This window comes from Dermacentor andersoni, chromosome 11 (genome assembly GCF_023375885.2).
Source record: "Dermacentor andersoni chromosome 11, qqDerAnde1_hic_scaffold, whole genome shotgun sequence".
Lineage (NCBI taxonomy): Eukaryota > Metazoa > Arthropoda > Arachnida > Ixodida > Ixodidae > Dermacentor > Dermacentor andersoni.
In genome coordinates, this window is record NC_092824.1 from 19,078,159 (window position 1) to 19,095,447 (window position 17,289).

At 45.9% G+C, this 17,289-nt stretch overlaps 1 protein-coding gene across 2 annotated transcripts in view; it reads right to left on the bottom strand.

The window, feature by feature from the left end:
- The window catches only part of LOC126517550 (uncharacterized), a 138,415-nt gene extending 125,336 nt beyond the window's left edge, over positions 1-13,079 (bottom strand). Inside the window, exon 1 of one of the 2 annotated variants that reach the window (XR_011891276.1) lies at positions 12,972-13,079. Coding sequence is in view for 1 of the 2 variants with exons in the window: in XM_055064562.1 (XP_054920537.1) it covers positions 10,492-10,518 (27 nt within the window). In the remaining variant the exon portion in view is untranslated. Of the gene's footprint in view, positions 1-10,491; positions 10,534-12,971 lie in introns of those variants that run through there. The other variant, XM_055064562.1, reaches the window with a different exon arrangement.
- Positions 13,080-17,289: the final 4,210 nt, after the last annotated feature.

Genomic DNA, 17,289 nt, shown 5'->3' on the forward strand with positions numbered 1-17,289 from the left:
AACTGTTTAAAAAGAACAGCCCTGACATGTAGCAGAATTTCGCTGCTTGAGCTAGATTAGTCTAAGAGGTAGATATTATTTTTACAAAAAATGACAGAATATTAAACTAATTAAACCAGTGTTGCCAATTACTTTCGAACTAATTACTTTGTTTACACTACATATTGCAATTTACGAATTCGATCGGGAACTGTTAGTCATATCCACTTAGAAGGTATTCTGAGGATGACACCAGTTTCAAGATATGCGCTCCCAAATCTCATCGGAGCATCGGCGCTCCATTACCTTTTGAGCCTCAATGTATAAAAATGCAGCTTGTTAAAAACGCAAATCGAACAGTGCATATTTTGGACAAGTTGGACTGCACCTACTTCGAAATGGTACAGTTTCAAAATACTTTCGAAGTGGATATGCCTTCGAATTCATCGTATATTTGAATCATTGGCTTCAATTTGGATATTCCAACATGTGCGTGAGTTAATAAGCAAAAAAGGTAATTAGTCCATTATGCGCATTGATTTCTAGCGTAATTAAAGTACACCTCTTTGAATATTGGAGCTAAATAAGTAAATTTGTGCTAGACGCCACGGGCTATATCTAAAAAATTCTCAGAACATTAAAATAAAGCAACCTGTACAGACATTGCAGGCATTTTCACACCAACGTGGCGGTGCACGCAGGCAAGGCCAGTCCATCGTCCATCGTGAGTTAAAGGGGTATCAGCATGCCATTTCCAGCTATTCTTTTTGCTTGTGTGTGTGTGTTAAATGAAGGTCCTAGACATCTAAACAAAACAAACAAAGGTTTCATGCGTCACAACACCCTAAATAATGTCATAATACAGCTTTTCTACAGCCACATTTGGCTTCGTCACTACTTTATTGTGAAGGCTTGAAGCAGCATGTGATCACGTGACAGCAGAACATTGCGTCATTTCCCACTCGCTACGGTTCGCTCGTCGTCTGCTCTGCTGCTACAGCGCCTCTAACAATGAGTAGCAGCATATAGGGTTATGTGCGAGCTTGAACGAGTGTCAAGATGTCGCAATGTCCTGCTCCCACGTGACCGCATACTGCTTAAAGACGTCAAAGGACAATACCCTCATGAATAATGAAACCACAACTAGCTATGCAAAAGCTATTATAATAAATTATTTAGGGTGCGGTTAAGCATGAACGCATTTTTTTTTTCTGGATTTTCGAGACACCGGACACTAATGGAAGTTAGAAAACAAAGACTCAGATGTATATTGTCAGTACTCTTTTTAGGTCTGCAGGAACGTGAGGGAAGCGCACCGTTTACCTGCAAACTCAGCTAAAAAATGTGAAAAAAAAAACTGGGAAGTGTAACACTGAGACATTAAATACTGGGTATTTCCCTTTATTCTATTGCGCAGTGTGTTTAGTGACTAAAACGTAGCCTTGTAACTAGCTTTTTTTATTGTAGTACATACGATTTTCGTTAATTATACTTCGGTTCATTTGACTTTTCACGTAATTCGAACGGGCCAGCATAAAGCTTTACATTGCTATGGAAAAAAAAACTCATTTTCTTAGAACGTATCATGAGGCTGTGATTAATTAGATCCCCACCGACCCTTAGGCTAGAACACGTTGGCTGGCTAGTTGGTCAGAATCCATGATGCAGTGTATAAACGCGACTGGATGAGGACGTAGAAAGAAACAGATGCAAAAAGCGCTCTCCCTGTGTATCTGTTTCTTTCTACGTCTTCGTTTAGTTGCGCTTATACACTCTGTCATGGACATCCTCAGTTGCGTAGTCATTACTGTAAAAGTGTAAATAAAATAAGTTCAGCTCGACCCTGCTACTGCTTACCGAGGGGGCATATCTGCGTTTTGAATCTGAAACGTTAAACTGAATTTTAGGATGCGGTTGTCAACTAGCCAAAGCGTTTCAGCAATCAGCTTTCTTTGCAGTCCTATCTGCATCTATTCACAGCGAAAATACATTTTCATTCGACCTCACTATGAAGTGGAGTCGCCGTTGCGTTCTACATTCCATTGCTGGCATGAGACATGCTACCTTAACATAGTCATAGTGACTAAATTAACAAGCGTGCTGTTACGTGCGCACACGCAGATATGAACACATCTCACTCGATGCCCGCGGAAGCTCGCTGTCAAAACGCTGGAGTGATGAAGCGCGGCAGCTGCAGCGAGCGAATTTGTCTTCGCGCTGCCTCTCGCAACCGCGCGAATTAACAGCGAATTCCACTGCCAGATTCGGAGTCACCCGCGAACTCTGTGCTGGAGCACTCCGCTACTGCGGAGGGCAACAGAATAATAACCTGTGATTGAAACACAGGCGTTCCCGCCAGGGCAATTGGCAGGCGGCGCTAGCAGACAATGGCCAGCGTTCCTCGCGTTTTTTGTTGCTTTCGGCTTGAACTCGAGCGCGCATTGTGTTTAGAAATTTCGTGTTTTTCTAGCTTCCAGCACTCCAATGGAAGTCACACCGCATGTGTAGTTGCTTCTCTTGTCTACCGTGATTGTGTGTCAGATATATCGGAGACGCAGCGAAACCCGCGATCAGTTCGGTGGCAACACATCTAGACAACCTAAAGTGCCTTCGGAACTAGATTTCATGAACAGAAGTAAAAGCTTTTTAAATGCAAACTTCAGGAAAGGACGTCATCGACAAAACACGCAACTTCTATCGCTTGTAGTCGGCCGAAATATGTCAAAAGCTTGCTTGAATACACTACCTTCCGAAGCTTTTTCTTTACATGAGTCCCGCTAATTGATTCGAAACTTGACATACATGAATCATCACTTTCCGTAAGTAGAAGAAGCGCAAGTTGACGATGTGCAGCACCGCTCATTGCTTCATAGAAACTGCGATTTGCCTTCACGGGCACGCGCGCCATAGTGGTACGTTGGCTGTGGTTGGCCTGAAATATACCGACTTCCGGTACACTCTCTCAATTTTTGCGTAGTAGAAAGCGCTGCTCCGTGTAGTAGATGCAGTGTCGGAGCTATTCCCAATCCGCCAATGAAAGATACGGGAGACACTCTCAGTCTCCCAATGGAATAGACTTGCTCTGCAAGGAGCCAGAAAACTACCGGAAATGCTCCGAATCTTACATTGGAATTCACAATAAGCCGCGACAACACAGCGCATGGCCCACTCCGTCGCGTCGCAGATGGCTCTCAAAAAATTATGAGGACGCTTAAGCTCCGTCTTTAAAGGGACCCTGAAACAATTTTGACGATATTGTACAAACGTACTGAATCGTTAGAGAAGGTCCTTCGGATAATTAATTGACGCATCTAAGTACTCCACGTAAACCGTGTTGTTTATAACAAAGTTTTAAAAATGTACATCGCTGCCGATCGTAGCATACTACTCAGCGGAACTTTAAGCCGCCCCTACCCATATAACGTCACCCAATTGCCGTCAGTAGGGCGAGCTATCCGATTGGCTTCCCAGAACGCGTCATCGATAATTTTTCAACATTTTTGGTGAGCAAATGATGTTTGTAATAGTTGGAATGTTAGGTAATTACTTTCTATAAAAATAAAGTAACAGAAAGAATGCAGAAGAACAATTTCACATTACACTTAAGCACTTCCGGCACACCCCAAGCGTCGTCTGCTTGTGATGCAACGTGCTCCATTTTGACGAGGGCTCCACGGTCAGAGTCGGTCTCAGCCTTTTCGCGAGCACTATGATTTGACTTTGTTACGTTGTGAACTGCAAACGTAGCGACTGTCAATATGTCAAGCTGGGACATCGTGTCCCTCTGCAAGGCAGCGGACGAGCGGACTGGCTGCAGCGCATCTCACTGCCACTATCCGATCGGCGCCAGGATTTACGCGTTTGCGGCCGTCACTTTACACTGGAAGACTACTTACGCAATCGCGCTTCGAGAGTGCAGTATTAGGGTAAACGCGAGCGCAAGGAGACAGGGCCTGGCCGTTTGACCGTGTCGTTTCACGGGATGAGCAGAAGCGCGAATTTGAACGGTCAGCGCGGTGCAGCCACCTGGTCGCACAGAGCTCAACCACATACAGTAGGGGTAAAGAAATGTATTCTTCTTTGCTGTTGATGTGAATTTTTCGCAGGAGGGTAATGGTTAACACCTTGTTTTTGTAAAGGTTTAAAACGTTTTACACTTGGTTAGACCAATTTCAACGCTTTGTTTGGATGGTTAAGCTCTGCGCCAGCAGGTTCGCTGGACCGGGCAGACCGATCAGGCCGCTCACATATGTCTACGCTAAAGTTCCTTCATCAGCTTGAGTTTATGCCTCTAGCCATCCGTCGAAATGCTCAGCTCATCTGTGTTTACCGGAACTCCAGACACGTTCGGCGCTGCGACAGAATGCTCGCAACGCACGCTGCTTCGACAGCTCTCGCTTCGGGTCGACTGCCAAGCAGCTGGCGGAGAGTTTCGAGAGGCTTCGTGCGCTCGCTCCTAGAGAATCGGAAGTCGACAGCACGCAGTGCCATCATGACGTAGAGCGAGTGAAGGCGGAGCTTAGATCCGATCACTCGGCGAACGAGTTGAGGAGAAAATGCATGGCTATGGAGGAAGGTAACTAGTAATCGTCCGTAGCTCTTTTAATATGAGACGTTTCGCACAAGTTATCGTGTGAATAATTAACTTTAGCTGTACCCTACGTGTCTACAAAAATTGTACGAACCGTTTCAGGGGCCCTTTAAGAGTAAATCCCGAAAGCATTCAAAGATTCCCGACTGTTTGTCACGCATCCCGGCAACTGGAGCTTATGTAACCGTAATGCTTACCGGGAACCGCTGGCTGCGAACTCTATGCACGAAGGCGGGTTTCGTGGTAGAAACACGGCCTCTTCTGTTGGCCGCGATGCGGCGGAGGCGAGCGCCATCTGGAGGTATTGCAAGGAACAGGGCGCGCCACTCCGTGGACTCCGAGACACGCACGCGCCGGCGTGCGCAAATGGCGGACGCCGCGGTGGGCCTGTGAATTGTGCAAACGCTGGAAAAAGGTTTCCTTCGAATTAATGGAACTATATTTTCTCGTATTGTCCAAATACAACACGATATCTATCATGTCTGTAGGTTGTGTATATGTCGTTGTCCACAATTTTTTTACGTATTTTAGCTTGAGAAATTAAATTATCTCTGTAAATTCCCTTGAGAAATTTAATTATCTCTGTAAATTCCTAGCGTCACATGGATGACCTGGGCATGGGCGGTTCGAAAATCTTTTTGCTGGAACGATACCTGACGCCGGTCGCTGACGCCTGAGTTTCTGCAACGCGGGCTCCGTAACGCTATCGCGTTCATACCGACCCGGGCACGCGCAATCGCCCGCACCTGCCGGAGTAGGTTCCAACACCCCTCCACCCCGAGCCACGGCGGACCTTTTCCTCGTCGCAGATGGCTTTCAAGATGGAGCGGTTCGGGGAGAAGCGGCATTTCGGAGTAGAAAGCGTTCCCCTCCTTACCCGCCTCTCGAATCCTTGCCCGGGACGGAAGACGGCACACCCGCCGTGGTTGCTCAGTGGCTATGGCGTTGGGCTGCTGAGCACGAGATAGCGGGATCGAATCCTGGCCACGGAGGCCGCATTTTGATGGGGGCGAAATGTGAAAACGCCCGTGTACATAGATTTAGGTGCACGTTAAAGAACCCTAGGGGGTCAAAATTTCGAGGGTCCCCCACTACGGCGTGCCTCATTATCAGAAAGTGGTTCTGGCACGCAGTGGCGTAGCTAGGTCGTCTGGCACCCGGGGCCCATGGGTCTTCTGTCACCCTTCGCCCCCCCCCTCGGGTTTAGTCGAGGAAGGCGAGGATATCGACAATTTTCGGATGTCTTCAAACGTATGTGACACCCCCCCCTCCCACTGGCCCCTTGCACCCGGGGCCCATGGCCCCCCGGCCCCCCCTGTTGCTACGCCACTGCTGGCACGTAAAATGCCCATAGTAATAATAAAAAAGACGGCACGCTTCCTCATCGCTTTCGTGCGTGAGATGAAGCCGCTATCGCTAAAGCCCGCTATTGCCGGCTCACCCTCGCCCGCTTGTACTCGCCCATACAGCGTACCCTTGGGCTTTATGCGGAACCTCATGGCGATGGTGACGGCAGAAATACCCTAGGAGTGCCAATACATTTGCTGTCGCAGTATAACTAGATACAGGCTTAGGCATTACCTCGATGCGGCTACATCAAACATCGTCAAACCTACTGCGCTGCTAATGGAGAATGCGTTTCGAAAACAGCCTGTATTTTCACCAGTGCGTCGCTGTCGAAGCATTACTAAACCAGTCTAAAGCATATACAAGTATTAGGGAGGAGCAAGTAAGCAGAACGGTACATGTCGACGATTCAACAGGTCCGAAGCGCATGGCTATCACTTCGACCGGCTCCTTCATGTTGCCCTACGCAAGACACGCCTTGCGTGCGTTACCGCATAGCATTAAATCCCGACAACAGCGAACGTACGTAAGGGCCCTGCCACCGTAAACGTGCAGCGCAGACGCATAGCGGAGCAGGCAACCCCAACGCTAACTCCTTGCGTTTCTTGCCGTACACCTTTCTTAACCTCTCTGAGATTGCGAAAGATAAACTCACCAAATAACTTTATTGGTTGCTGCGACCCAATATCGTACGGAGCATGCCCCCCTAGGATAACGCCATTTCTTCACGTACGTACCAAATAGCTCTATACGGAGTTTTGATGTAGCGTTTGCAACCAAACGTAAATGTATTAAGTTTGGTAGCAAACGAAATGCAGTACGCGAAGGCATTAGGCGTATTTTTTGAAGACAATAAAACCAACCTAAGTCCAGAGTCCTTCCTGTCTTGTCATTTTCTTCGGTGTTCTTTTGAGGTGTTCCTTCTTTTTCTATGCGCTAAAGACGTTGCAGATATGGAAGTAGGAAGTAAGCCAGGATGCTGCATGAAGAGTTGTAGCTTGACACTTATGGACTTCTAAGTAAATTGCAGTGAAGAAATCGTATTTCCTGGTAAGCCTACTCTTCAAGTTTTCTATATTAATTGTTTTGTAATAACACAATAAAATTGACCGACTGTGGCAAGTAGGTTTTCCTTAAGTCATAGTATTTTTTAAACTTCTTGAAATTTGCACAACTTAAAATCGAACAAATATCAAGTTTCTAACCCTGCAACTCAGTAATAAGACTACTTCAATTCTGTAAGTAGAACCCAGTGACACATCTGAAGAGGAGTTGATTGATCTCTTATGCATCGTTCTTTTAAAAGTACATCATTTGCAAATAAGCCTGTTTTCATAAGCTTTGTAAGCATTTGAACAATTTCATCTAAACAATAAGTTATATATCATATTTTTTCTCTTCGAATGCTTTAACCAATGCTGTTTACTGCAATGTTAAATACTCACATGCGTACTTGTCTTTATAGGGCGACCGCGTTGCGCCAACTTACGAATGTTATCGCACCGCGCAGTACACGGCTGTATGTATCGGAAGTCTCTGGAATGTTATCGATGCTTCTATCCGCTGTTTGTTGTCGCCGAACCTTGTGTTATCTGATTTCAACGCGTGCCGCGAATGGTGTAGAACTTTGTGGAAGCCACGCGAGTCCCAGAGATTAGTCTGGAAGATTCGACGACTGTTGTATAAAAGACGACGCGCTTGACCCACTGATAGATTTTCGACGATCGCCGACTGTGTTCGCCGTTGTGGCCGTTCTGTAAGTGTAGCCTGTTTTGCGGGTACAGGTTCGCCCTATAAAAACCTAGTTTTGTCTTTCGCAGTATTGCTGCTGTGTTCTTTAACGTGACGGCCACGTGACAATATGTCTATGGTGCAGAAATACGCAATAATAAAGTCAATGTTTGATGTTCATAAACCCTAACAATGTTTGCCAAAGTTACCACCAATCCGATATTTCTAAAGGACTACCGCAGACTGCGGTTTCACGGGACTTGCGCAAGGCATGGTGCCAAACGGGACGGCATACAAAAAGTACAACGATGTATACGTATAGACAGACATCTGTACGTATTACGCAACAAAACTACGATTGCTACCTAAGTATCCCAACTGAAGGAAATATACGCTGCGAAGCGCATCAGCCCTTTATCAACCACAACTAATTTCGCAGACCATTTCGCCCGTGTTTTAGCGAGTATTTTTCTTTGGCACTTTCGCTCCACTTTCCTACATGAACGTTCTTTGCTAAGGGCACTTTCACTCATACCACGGAGTAGCGGAGCACGTTTTCCGCCCAGCGCAACTAGCTTTCTAAGATATATGTGTGGTCGTGGGAGAGGTATGTGTCGTCTGAAGACTTAAGTGCTGTAGTCGGCGGCTCAACTGTGTCGCGTCCTCTGCCGCATGGTCGAACGCTTGCAACGCGTCTTTGACGAACTCCGTGGCACGTTACTTGTGGATATGCGCGGAAACGAACTTGTTCTTATGCAGGAATATATCAATACACTTCAATGTCATATTCATGCAGACGTATTTCTGACTATAGCGTTAACTGTTGCTAACAGCTTCTCTGTTATCCTAGCTTGGTTCATAGATCAATGAAGTCCTAACTCCTCTTTCTGGAGCAATCCATGACATAGATCAAAATGATTCTCCTCATTTGGCAGAATCAAGCTTTCCCTCACGCTAAATGCAAATTCATAGTTACATCAGTTCAGCTGTTCTGTGCCGAAAGCATTTAGGCATTTTAAATGTATTTGAATGGGAGAATCGGAGATAGCCTAGAGCACAGATTTCTTTTAACAGCTGTTCGATCCATGCAAGTACGTCCAAGAAGTCGTACTCTTATTATAGGACCAGCTTCCACACTGTGACAAGGATTTCCTGGATGCTGGAGTGAGGTTGAAGATGGACGAAGAGTGTCTGAACGGGCCGCAGAGGCTAGTCGCCGATGGACTGATGACCCAGAAAGAATGCGACGTGCTGATAAAATTTGGTGTGAGTTTCTCTTCTTTGTTAATGAACATGTTAATGACTTCACTTCTAGTATTACAGCACTTAAGGACAACTTGGGGTGGGAATCATTAAGCCCACGCAGAAAAAACATGAGGTTGGAAATGCTTTTTAAAATTTATTTCGGCCTGGTTAAAATAGATAGAGAAACTTACCTGTTACCTCCTCATTTCTTATCTCACAGAAGTGACCACTATTTAAAAATAAGAGAACTCATTTGTAGAACAAACGTCTTCAAGCATTCATTTTTTCCACACACAATATCACAGTGGAATCAGCTACCGCAGGAAATTGCTGATTGTCACACTGAAGCATCATTCAGAGCATTTCTGCTGAGCATATAGTGGCGTGAATTTTTCTATTGTTGTGTTATTTTTTGGTTGACCAGTTCTGTATTTTGTCGAGCTTAGGTACACTGTATATTCCCCCCTGCAATAATGCCTTCGGGCGCTGCAGGTACTTGAAATAAATAAAAATAAATAAAACATGTTTTACCATCAACTTGCTTGCGTCCATTGAACTAAAGCAGATGCACGATAACGAGATTAAATTCTTGAGAGCAACACTGAACGGAATTTGCTTATAGTAACGAGGAAGTCAGAATTAAAAGTACCAACAGTGGTTGTGCTGCTCACATGTGTAAGGAGTATTTGCATTTTGAGCGGTTTTTACGGTGGCATTATCATAATCTATAGACGTCGCTTCGATTTCCATTCATTATGCAATATCATTTCATTCACTTTGCCACAAGCTACTACTTCTGAAACTGAGCCTGCTTAACTTTGACCACATTGTCTTGGAGTGGATGGAGTGCTTTCTAACCGCGCGCAGTTCGTAACCCAGCTAAAGATGACAAATAACTTTCGAACATTGGGATATCTGGCGTGCGCAAGGTTCGGTATCTGGGTTGGTGCGGTTCCTTATGTAGATGAACGATGCTCGAAATAATTTTTCGCATTAAAAGAAACTTTTCGCGGGCTACTGCGAAGAGTTTTCTTAATGAGAAAATATTATTTTACACCACTCGCATAATATTGCGCTTAGAGCTGACCTGAATAAACTTTCTGTTAGGTGCGACTATCTGGTAATTAAATTTACAAGCATCATTGTAAAAGTATGAAAGTTTCACGTTGTAGTACTAACAGTGACCCTTCCATGTTTTTTCTGAACAACGGTAGCTTAACGCAAGTCAAAACTTACGAGTATCTCGGCGTTTATGTTTGTCTGTCGCTTATGTCTACAATATTTGCTTGTAGTCTATTATTGCTCATGTAGTGAGTCATGCTAACCCTGCTCTTCGCTACCTTCAGCAGAATTTTCCCTTGTCCCCATTAATCTTAAGCTGCTGTTATACAAGACGCTCGAGTATCCAAACTGAAGTATGCATCATCTATCTAAGACGCACATTTTAACGCGCACATTCACACCACGTCGAAGCCGTTCAAAATCGCGCTGCTCGCTTGATCTTACGAGGGCGAATCCGACAGTACTTGTCCCTATATTCCATTAGCCGAAATACGGTACATGCAGGCAATTACAAATATACGCAATAATATACGTACCTTACACAATTTTTCCACATAGTACATTCACCGGTTCCGATATTTGTCCCTTCGCAACACTAAATTTCAGGTGCCCGTGTAGTAGAATTCGTCCGGCTTACAGGGGAACTCCCGTCGGACTGCCATCTTAGCTTCACCCTTGCGCGTGAATCATTGTCGGGGCAGGAACTTGTTGAGCGGTCGGAAAACGTATAAATAATTAGGGCCGAGGTCTGCATTGTATGGTTGGTGGTCCAGACTCTCCCAGTGAAATAACAGGAGCTTATCGGCGGTTTTGATTGCCACATGCGACCTTACGTGGTCGAATGTGATAACCGCGTTTTCCACTTCGAGGATCCCTTGGCGTTTTCGCCTGATGGTAGCCAGCAGACGTTACACTGTGGAACAATAACTGTCGGCAATATTGGTTGTACCTAGTGGCGTGAAATGCAGCAGGAACGGTCTTCGGCGATCCCAGCAGATGGAATCGACAGGATTTTTTTTCAGAGACGAACCCGGATGTTTTCACACCATGCTCTACTCCTTCGATACCGGCGTAAAATGCAGTATGGATGTGTTTATAACCAGTGAGAATGTGGCCTAGGAAACTTTCACCATCCTTGGCATATCATTACAGATGATTCAGTGAAGTAGTCGTTCGATTGACTTTGATCCTCCTATGCAACTGCTTGGGCACCCGCTGACATGAAACCTTCCGATACCCTGAGCACCCTTGAACCTCGACGACCGATCCAAGGAACAGTTGACGGCTTTCATCAATGATAGCTCGCAGCGCGGCCGCATCCTGCAACAGTGGAAAACTGCTAGAATGATACTAATCACCAAAGCCGGAAAGGCGCCTAGCCTCGACAACCTTCGCCCCATATCGCTAACATCGTGCGTCGGCAAGGTCATGGAGCACGCACTGATCAACCGCTGGCAAGCCCACTTAAAGCACAAAGGGCGTATCCCCCATCCATCATAGTATTCCGGCCACATCCGTCCACGCAAGACGCAATGCTGCAACTAAAACACCAGGTGCTCGACGGCAAGACGAAAGGCACCAGAGCAATTCTGGGCCTCGACCTCGAAAGCTTGTTCGATAGAATCGCGCACTTGGCGATCTTACACCAGGTATCGCGACAAAACCTAGGTGTACGCACGTACAACTACGTAAAGGATTTCTTGACAGCAGGCGAGCTGTTTTAGTGACAGGGGACCTCCAGTTAGCAGAGCAAACGCTGGGAAGTACCGGCACCCCGCAGGGCTCCGTCATCTCGCCCACGCTGTTCTACCTGGTCACGATCGGGCTAGCAGAAAAGCTACAAGAACTCAAAGACGTCCGGCACACCATATACGCTAACAACATAACCCTCTGGGTGCACGAAGGCAGCGACGGTCACATCGAAACGGCACTGCAACTTGCCATTGAGACAATAGAGGAATACCTGGTGAGTTGAGGGTTACGATGTTCACCGAAAAAGTCGGAACTCCTACTCTAGCGCCCCACGCAGAGGGGCAGACCACCCGGGTGTGGTCGGAATGCGGCCACGATCAGGCGAGGATACGAAGAGATCAATCTACGCACGTGAAACGGAGTAACCATCCCGATAGCCCAGGGAATTAGGGTCCTCGGCATGTTAATCGAGGCCAACGGCGTCAACGACGAAACGATTACTAAATTATAGAACAAGGCAGCTAATGCTTTCAGAATTGTCAAGAGGGTCACCAGCCGAAGAAACGGAATGAGGGAGGCGAGTCTCACACGACTCATACACTCTTTCGTCATGTGCCATATTGCGTACGTCGCGGTATTCCACATCTGGTACCAGGGAGAAGAAGCCGAGATCAACGTCCTCATCCGCAGGGTGTACAAGATAGCACTAGGCCTACCCGAGTCCACCAGCACGCACCGCCTGCTCCAGCTCGGGCTTCACAACACGCTTAGCGAAATCGCCGAGGCGCAGCGCACTTCACAACTATAAAGATTAGCGGGCACGAGAGCGGGCCGCGAGATCATGGAAAGTCTCGGCATCCGTTACCATGCACAACAAGGCCACAAAGTCGCCATTTCGGACGCGATTAGACAAACGCTAAGAGTCGACCTGATTCCAAGGCATGTCAACCCGGAACACAACCGGGGAAGAAGAGTGGCCAGGGCCAGAGTTCTACTACGCACCCACGCAGACGAAACGGGGACACGGTTTGTTGACGCCGCGGAATACGCAGAACACTCGCAATTCGCGATTGCTGTCGTCGATTCGAGTGGCAAAACGCGCATAACGGCAAATGTAGCGTGCGAGGGCGCAGAAGAAGCGGAGCAAGCGGCGGTTGCACCCGCCCTTAGGGATGCGACGTGCACCACGGTTCTCTGCGACTCGCGACAAGCGGTCGGAAGCTTCGCCAAAGGATGGATCTCACGGAGCGCGGCCGGTTCACGCTACAAAATGCAGTCGCCTAATCATGAGCTATTTACGGAAAACATATTTGATAAAACTTACCGCTCAGTGTAGTTTATGTGTGATGCCACAAAGAAGAGACAAATACACAGATACCAAGGTACAGGCACACAGTCCTGCAACATGCGTTCACGTGCCTGGCGCAGTAGTCGAGATTTCAAACTGAAGTGTACAGATGGCTCGCCGCCTTTGCTTCTATTGCGCATGCTCAAGCGCTCATGGCGACGATGGCATGCGCGCTCCGAGAAGGCCGAGCGCCTTTCCCACTTTTTTTAACACTCTGTCGGCGCATACCCGTCGCGCCACAGGGGTTGCTTTTCCCTTCGATTTTTTTTTTCAGGTTTTTTTTCCATGGAAGAAGGAAAGTGTTAGCGCACTTTATTACAAACTCTGTGGGATAATGCATGGAGATAGAGCGCACGCTTGAATGAATGTGCTGTTTGTGAAAGCCGTTAGGAGGGCCCGTCAGACCCTTGCATTACCGCCAACGACGATGAATAACACAGTGAATTGTTTCCATATGTTCCAGCGTACCGCCAAATCGGATACCTGCACACATGTTAGAGCACATTTGCGTGTTCCAGTGGTATGCCAAAGCAATCAAAATAGGAATGACGTAGGCATATGCTCTACCGCACAGATATACCGGCTGCGAAGGACTGAGTGGGCTCAGAGGCTATGGCACGCATTTTAGGTGAACAAGAAGCTTTGATGAGCTTAAAGAGCAGGATATCAGCCTACGAGAAACTAGCCAATGGCCGATGCCGTATAGATATGAGAAGAAAGTGAAAAGTATGTGAGACTGAGACGACACATTACGCACACACCGCATGCGCGACATCGGTTCGTCGCACAATTGCAGATTCTACGTTGTCAGCTACAAACAATAGGAGTATCTGTGCTTTTATCTTGATGCCTCTTTGTAATCCGCCTCTCGCTGAAGTTGGTATTCATTACATCCATTATTATTGGGTAGGAGTTCGGCGTTCTTCATTCTACTGTCGCAAAAGTCATGCTATGTCCATTGTAAAGAGTGCCGTAGGATTGCCAAGCGCGACAACGGAGGGCATGTAATGTAATGAATACCATGCAGAGGTATACACTCTGTTCGCAAGTAAAAGTCGCCATCCGGGATACATCCCAGAGAGGAGTGGCTCACAGGTAGTATGTTGAAAACCAGTACAATTCTGAATGAAACTGCACGCATAACCTTAGCATCTAATTACCCGGTAAAATAATAATTGGGGATCATGTAAGTAAATGACAGAGATGTAATGATGACATTCAATGCTTTTCTCTGTAGACATTCTCTAAACTGGCAATTGGCTAAAGAAACAGTCAGTCGAAAACGTTTTGCACATTGACGGCGATAGATCGAAAATAGACAAAAAGAAAGTGATAATTTAACGACTGTAGCCAAAGGGAAATTTATAGTCGGGAAATAGAGATAAAGAAATGTGCACCTTATCAACTTTTGTCTATAGACAATCAATAAAACGGGAGTAGACAAAAATAATCGACACCTTATCGACTCTCGTCTATAAACAGTCTATAGACGCCGAATGAACAACAATAAATGGAGACTACATCGATTAGAGAGCGGAAGTGGACAAAGGGAGACAAACATATTATTGACTCTTTTCTATAGATCTACTATAGAATGGGGGAGAAATGTAAATGTTGTCACCTTTTCCCGACAGAGAGTCCATAGATTTTGTATCCGCAAAAGAACGAATCTACAGAAGGAAAAATCGTCTACAAGGAGTCTACAAAACTCTATAGACAGCCTAAGCTCGTTTTTGTATAGGAGCACCGCTGTGTCGAAGCATAAGCGCGAAGGACCGTAACGTTGTAGCGGGTGCAAGATTATCTCGATGGTACTGCACCTGATATGCCACAGGGAAAGCGCCTATTGTTACACAGGCGAAAAAAGAGACGAGCTTCACGACGTCGTAAACAAACGGAAATGGCGAGAACGCGGCGATTCTTTTCTCCACCTCCTGGCGCCTTCCTGCTTCGGCACTCGCTTCCCTCGCGATGACAAACATATTCTCACCGAGTTGACTACGCATGTGTGTAAATACACACCCATGGAATGCACGACGTCGAGCTTTTAACAGATGAACGCAGCATTAAGCGCTATAACGTAAATCTATTCCAAACACTTCGATTCCAGTTATGCAATCAGCCCTCCACGACTAGCCAAAAAGTTTTCGGCCGAACAACACTTCGCTTTTCATTCACGCGGCATCACGAGAACCCCAACGTACTTGATGTGTGCACGCTCATTGTGCATGATTAGAGCAACCTAAAGAAAAGTAATTACTTTTGATTCAACGCCTTTTTTTTTTGCGATTTACCCTTTGCTATTGGTCAAACGTTTTCGAGCTTCGCCCACTACGCCTACCTGTCACCCGATGTCACAAAAACACGAAAACTCACCTTGTCTAAGCGGCGTGCATACGTTAATACGTATTTATTATTACGTAGAATTATGTTTCTGAATAGCCGAAGACGGCCCCTTTCCGAAAGGAATGAAAGTTGGCTACAGGCCGATCGCTTTGGAACTGGCTACTAGGAGCCGCCGGGGAGCACGTATTTGCATATTGACACGTGTTCTTGTTTGTCTTCCTCGGGTGACCGCTTTTCACCGTGTAACAAATGTTATCACTCATCACTGGACGCACTCGCACGTATCGGAAGTTTCTCAAATATTATCGATGATTCGTTCTTCTATGTGTTATCACCGAACCTTGTGTAATCTGATATCATGCATGCGCGATGCGAATGGTGTAGAACTTTCTGCAAAACACTCTGGAACTTTCGACGGCTGATGTATAAAAGGCGACGCGCTTGACCCGCCGATAAGATTTTCGACGATTGCCGACTGTGTTCGCCGCTGTCGCCGTTCTTTGAGGGCCCAAGTTCGCCCAATAAAACGCTAGTTTCGTTATTCCTAGTTTTGATGCTTTTTTTCACCGTCACTATTGCGTGAAAACGTAAAAGAATTCTTTTGTGTGGCAGTATAACGTTACCCAGCTCTTTTGGCACGTATACAAGATTGCACGGCCAACTCTTGTCTGCTGAGGATCCTTTGTGGCGGCATTTTTAACTTTCCGTTGCTCGCTGCTGAGATTTTTCCCCAGCCACCGCAAGTAAGGGCAAGCGCACCAATCGCGAGACGCTGGCAACACCCTCTTCATCCGGTTGTCTAACTACTTTCACTGAGTTCACTCGGCCCCGTCCTCTGCTCTCATGATATAGTAGTAGATATGGACCCTTTGATTGAACTATCTCGGTTTGCAGTTGACTCTATGTTATGTCTGGTTCGAAAGGTCAACGATCAACTTGTATTGATTTAGTCGTTGCAGATCATTAATGATTTGTGTGTGTCGTGGGACATGCAAATTAATTTTACGAAGTATGGTTGCATGCTATACATAAGCTCAGCACTTTCCCTCACATTTTTCATATGCTATCGGCGGTGACATATAAAGATGTGCAAAAGAAATTAAGTACTTTGGTCTAACAATAACAAGTAACTTAAACATGTAGCGAACGTTTATGCATCAGCGCAGGGAAAGCTTGGCTTTGTAAAAAGAAATTGAAGTGTGACAGCTTCGACGTCAATGTAAACAATTATTCTGGAACTGTGCGCCCTACCCTGGAGGAGGCATATATGGTTTTAGATTCTTACCAGAAATAAATTATCTGTATAGTCTGGAGAGGGCACAACTTCTTGCGGCAACGTTCGTCTTCTCCTTTTACAACGGAACGCGATGTGTTACTGAATGACTACACAGAGCGAACCTTCCATCACTTGCTAGGATAAAATTTATTTTTCGATGATGTAGGAGAAGCCTGAACGTGAATCCCAGACCATAACTAGGACCTCCCGGCAGGATATCCCCCGGGTAAATCACATTTATGCCCTGAAACCTTAGAACAATTGCAGATTGGAATTAAGTTACCTGAGAGGTGTTTGCGACTACTGATTCTGATGATTATTTCAAAATAAATTTGCAAAGGTTTTCTTTCACGGAGTTTTGTACGTATATTCATATTTTACTTTCTTTACAAACTGTTTACAAATACGAGCAATTATTTGTATGCGTGCCAAGGGGCTCGCAATATGGACAAATTAATAAATGACTACCTTAGTTAAGATGACCACGGGAAGCGCCTTTATTCGTTATTAGTCATGTGCTACGTCTTACTTGATTTCGCAAATCCATAACCTTTCTTGCAGCGGACAGCCGTGGTTTGAATCTGTAACTTTTGCACAGGCTCTATGTTCGTTCGTTATTCTTTTTTTTAGTGCAGCGGCAACAACCGCAAGCTCAACAAAAAGTGTCTTTAA